Source organism: Epinephelus moara, unplaced genomic scaffold (genome assembly GCF_006386435.1).
Source record: "Epinephelus moara isolate mb unplaced genomic scaffold, YSFRI_EMoa_1.0 scaffold3951, whole genome shotgun sequence".
Classification (NCBI taxonomy): Eukaryota; Metazoa; Chordata; class Actinopteri; order Perciformes; family Serranidae; genus Epinephelus; species Epinephelus moara.
The window spans coordinates 1358-6509 of NW_026081706.1; the positions used below are offsets into that span (position 1 = coordinate 1358).

Below are 5152 nucleotides of genomic sequence, written 5' to 3' on the forward strand. Positions count from 1 at the left end.
AGTCAACAAACTGTTTCACGTCAGTCAACAAACTGTTTCAAGTCAGTCACCAAACTGTCCTCAGGTGTCGATACGTCTGGTGACCACAGTAACTGAAGCTGCTGCGGAGTGTGGACGCCGTGACAGTCCGCCTGTCACACACGCTTAGTGACAGCATTATAAACTTTATTTGATAAGATACTGAACAGGGTTTATCTGTGTTTGTTTGTTAGTTAGTAAGTACACAGTAAACATAAACAACTCTGCTGATGAATCAGACGTAACGAATTTTAGAGGTCACTGAGATCATACTCTGTGTGTGTGTGTGTGTGTGTGTGTGTGTGTGTGTGTCTGCACCTGTGCAGGCGTTGTATAAACTCACCTTGACAGTCTGGTCTAAGGACGCCGTTACAACTCGGGCTTGAGCTCCCATTAGGCCACAGTGCAGGTCTGTGATTGGCAGAGAGTGACGAGACAGGACATGACGCGGCTCGGGGGTGTGGCTTAAATCCACCTGGATCACACTGAAACACACAAATAGGAAACGAGTCAGCACACACACACACACACACACAGAACCTGATTTGAGATTCATGAACTGTATGTATCGATCACAGCTGAGGGGACAGATGTATCGATCACAGCTGAGGACAGATGTATCGATCACAGCTGAGAGGACGGACGTATCGATCACAGCTGAGGACGGATGTATCGATCACAGCTGAGAGGACGGATGTATCGATCACAGCTGAGGACGGATGTATCGATCACAGCTGAGAGGACGGATGTATCGATCACAGCTGAGAGGACAGATGTATCGATCACAGCTGAGGACAGATGTATCGATCACAGCTGAGAGGACAGATGTATCAATCACAGCTGAGGACGGATGTATCGATCACAGCCGAGAGGACGGATGTATCGATCACAGCCGAGAGGACGGATGTATCAATCACAGCCGAGAGGACGGATGTATCGATCACAGCTGAGAGGACAGATGTATTGATTCCCGCTGCTTATAGACAGCCTCAGGACACAGAAGCAGGACGAGACATGGTGTAGAAGTCACAGGTGTGTTAACGGAAATACACTGAACATGGTAACAATCAGTATGACATCACTCAGACGTGCCAATCACCAGGACCCTTCGATGATGTAATCTGTAATCACCTGGCGAGAGAGGACATCCTGCGCGGGGGTGTTTGTTTCGGTGGATCGTTAGGTGACACTGTCAATGTTATATCATATTGATTGATTGGTTGTAAATGTAATAACATTTTGTGACTCTTTTCCTGCTAAAACCTGTTAAATTACTGTAACACCTTACCGCAAACACTGACTATCCTGGTGTGTGTGTTTGTGTGTGTGTGTGTGAGTGTATGTGTGTACACACACACACACACACACACACACACACACACACACACACACACACACCAGTGTTTCCCATTAATTAACGAAACTATGGCGGCCCGCCATAGTTTAATTTGACCCGCCATAGTTTCTAAATAAAAGATTTAGGCTGCCGAAAGTATTGACTTCTCAAGATATAAATAATATCTCGAACGCCGTAGCGTTTTGTGCCGATGTGCTCAGGCTGTCAGATCCAGCGCTTGACAGTGCGAGTGTTTCACTCGACTAAAAATAAGTGTGTGTGAACTGTAAAAAATATTTAGGGGCACATGTGCGCATAAAAAAAAAATCAGCCGGAGCAGCCTATATTTTTGTCAATAAAAAAATATGATAATCTAACCACAAATGTTGGAGGAACTCCAGCCGCCTTCCCTCTTCCCCGTGTGACACGGTTATGGGCAGTTTTCCAAGCCACTGTCGGCACAATGAATATAAGTCCCACTGTCGGCTGGGTGGAAATAAGTCAGAGGGCTCTAGTTTCCCGGCGCAGGGTGGCGAACCCCGCGCAGAGCTAGACAAAATTAAATTGCAATACTTTTTCAAAACTTGCTGATTTTACCTTTCTGCACATTTTGTATACAAATTCATTTCAATTTACAATGTTCAGGGATGTCTCTCTGCCTCTCTCTGGATGTCTCCGTATGCCACCTTCTGGGCGTACACCACATTTATGAATGAGGCCCCAGGTGAATGTCCAGGTGTGAGTTCAGGTGTGAGTTACCTGGACAGACTCCACACCAGAGCCAGGTTGTCTTTTCCTCCAGAAACAAAATGGCTGCTGTCGTCTGTGAACTTCAGACAGGTGACATCCTGATAGTGACGACTGAGGACAGACAGCAGCTTACCTGTGGACACCTGAACCAACCAGAGAAGAGACGTTACACACCTGAACCAATCAGAGAAGAGGAGGTAGACACAGTGACGTTTGTGAACAGAGCACCTGATTTCACCTTGATTTTAAGGTGCAAAAGAAGATTCACAGTTGTATTGGGCCAGCTTGGATCAGAAGAACCCTAGACCTGGGTCCAGACCAGGACCATGACCAGAATCTGGATTGTACGATATCATGTAACTAGCCAACTCACCTCCCACAGGTAAACAGCCTCAGCGACTCCAGCAGCGAGGAAGAGTCCGTTAGGTGATGCGGTCAGACAAGTGACCACACCTGGACACACCACCTTCTGCTGCAGCTGGTCCTGGACATCACGTCACACACACACACACACACACACACACACACACACTGTCATATAGTGTAACAAGTGTAGTTAATATATGGAGGTGTGTCGGAGGAGACTGTTTACATGATTCAAACATGATCCAAAATGTGTCTAACCGGCCTCCGTACACAACTACACATTTAAAGGGTTTTTTTGGGGAGTTTTTCCTGATCAGCTGTGAGGGTCATAAGGACAGAGGGATGTCGTATGCTGTAAAGCCCTGTGAGGCAAATTGTGGTTTGTGATATTGGGCTTTATAAATAAAATTGATTGATTGATTGATTGATTGATTGACACACCGACTGTTAAATAATCTTATTTCTAATTTAAAGTCAGTCACATAAAAGTCACGAGTTAAATCAGTTGGCACGTGTTGGTTCTTAGTCCTTTTTCAGCCCAAATCAAACAAAGCATGGCGGCAGTGAGCTGAGCAGAGTCTGTGACAACAGATCCCATTAAAACACAGGCAGATAAAAGGTAGCTGATGATTCAGACGCCGAATTGACCAACAGACCCGGCTGGTTGGTGCTAAGTGTTTTTACAGGTGTAGGTGTGCTCGCAGGTGTGCCTTGCGCTTAAAATAACTGGTTTCTAAATGGACTTTGGTGATGCTTCTTTGTCTGCATCCACGTGTGTCTCGGGACGTTTCCCGCCACCTGTCCCGCAGTGGACCCTATGTAAGTGAGGTGATGTGCAGCAGATGTGTTCGGCTGTGCTCACGTGTCTGCAGGTGTGTTCATGTGTCCGCAGGTGTGTTCAGATACACGGTCAGTACCTTCCTCTGGATCTCCCACACGTTGATGAAGTTCTTCCCCAGCTGGGCGGACAGCAGGTACTCCCCGCCGAGGACGCTCAGTGTCCGGGCAGAGCTGTTCCCTCCCCGGTAGGACAGCAGGCTGGAGCCGCTGTGCAGGTCGAACACGGTGCTGTTCCACATCTGAGAGCCAGAGTCACTGCTCACTATCACCTCCAGAGGAGCCGCCATGCTGGCTCCACCACAACACTTCGGCAGCGCGGGGTTCCGGCGCTGCGCTGGCTGCGTTGTTATGTCAGTTCCTGGACCGGGTGCATTGTGGGAGATGTAGGAGTTAGATCGCCAGCCAACTTTTTGTGTCTTTTTTTTGTAAAGTTAAAATTTCTTGTGATGTAAAATACAAATAAAATGTTTTACATAAATATTACGAACAAAAAGTACAAGAACAGGAAGTAGAAGAAACTTCAATAAACAGATCAACAGTTAAACAGTTAAAACAGGAAGTGAACCTCTGAATCACATCTCCATTAACAGTTTATTCTGTACTCTATCCTTGATTTATTTATTTGTTTATTTATTTTTTCCTTAACCATCTCTTTGTACTGATTTACTTTTTATTTAATATATATATAGATCTCCTAGATGTATATGCAGACGTGCAATAGATGTCGTACAGAACAGATCAACATGATACATTAACAGTAATCCGTATGACACAATGAGACAGAGAGAGAGAGAGAGAGAGAATTGCAGGACAGACGGTAATGACAGTAGCTTACAACAACATTAATGCTCCAGTAGGCAACATTGTTTTGGTATAATTGAGTAAAATATTTAATATCCTCTAAGTATAATGTAAATCACATGGTCTGAGACAAACAATAGGTTTCTGCACCTCACCATGACTCTGTGTTCAGCCTGCTGCGTGTTGAGGGAGAGCCGAGGCTCCCGTAGAGGGAGAAATAGAACCAAGTAGGATAAAATACTCGCGTGCTTGTCTGGTAGGAGGGGCTCAGGGCGGAGACGAACTAAACTTAACTCAGATGAGACTCAAAAATCAACCGTTTTCAGGCTTTCTACCTACTGCAGCTTTAATTAAAGTAATAATATTATAATAATAATTACGGCTATAGTGCTACAATATGTTGAAAGTATGTATTAATGTATGATATGATGTTAGTGACATGCAGTAGAGGCCAGTTAGCAAGATGCAGTAACAGGACATGAGTGTTAGCAAAGGAGAGAGTGCCTCCCGGACCGTAACAGGAAGATGATTCCACAGGAGAGGAGCCTGATAGCTGAAGGCTCTGGCTCCTGATCTACTTTTGGAGACTTTAGGGACCACGAGTAACCCTGCGTTCTCAGAGCGCAGTGTTCTGGTGGGATAATAAGGCACTATGAGCTCTCTAAGATATGACGGAGCTTGACCATTTAGAGCTTTATAAGTTAACAGTAGGATTTTAAATTCAGTTCTGGATTTTACAGGGAGCCAGTGCAGAGAAGCTAAAACAGGAGAAATATGATCTCGTTTCTTAGTTCCTGTTAGTACACGTGCTGCTGCACTCTGAATTAGCTGGAGAGTTTTTAAGGACTTACTAGACCTACCTGATAATAGAGAGTTACAGTAATCCAGCCTTGAGGTAACAAAAGCGTGGACCAATTTTTCTGCATCTTTTTGGGTCAGGATAGGCCTAATTTTCGCAATATTACGCAGATGAAAAAATGCAGTCCGTGAGGTTTGTTTTAAATGAGAATTAAAAGACAAATCTTGATCAAATGTTACTCC

At 44.9% G+C, this 5152-nt stretch overlaps 1 protein-coding gene across 1 annotated transcript; it reads right to left on the bottom strand.

Annotated features, from left to right (window-relative positions):
• Positions 1–361: 361 nt before the first annotated feature.
• LOC126387391 (WD repeat-containing protein 18-like) lies at positions 362–4366 on the bottom strand (the record flags this gene model as incomplete). The annotated part of the gene is made up of 5 exons (XM_050039919.1): positions 4267–4366; positions 3388–3668; positions 2478–2588; positions 2114–2247; positions 362–503 (listed from the first exon to the last, which is right to left on the bottom strand). Coding segments are annotated over exons 2-5 (597 nt in total), but the record flags the coding sequence as incomplete, so codon positions are not given.
• Positions 4367–5152: the final 786 nt, after the last annotated feature.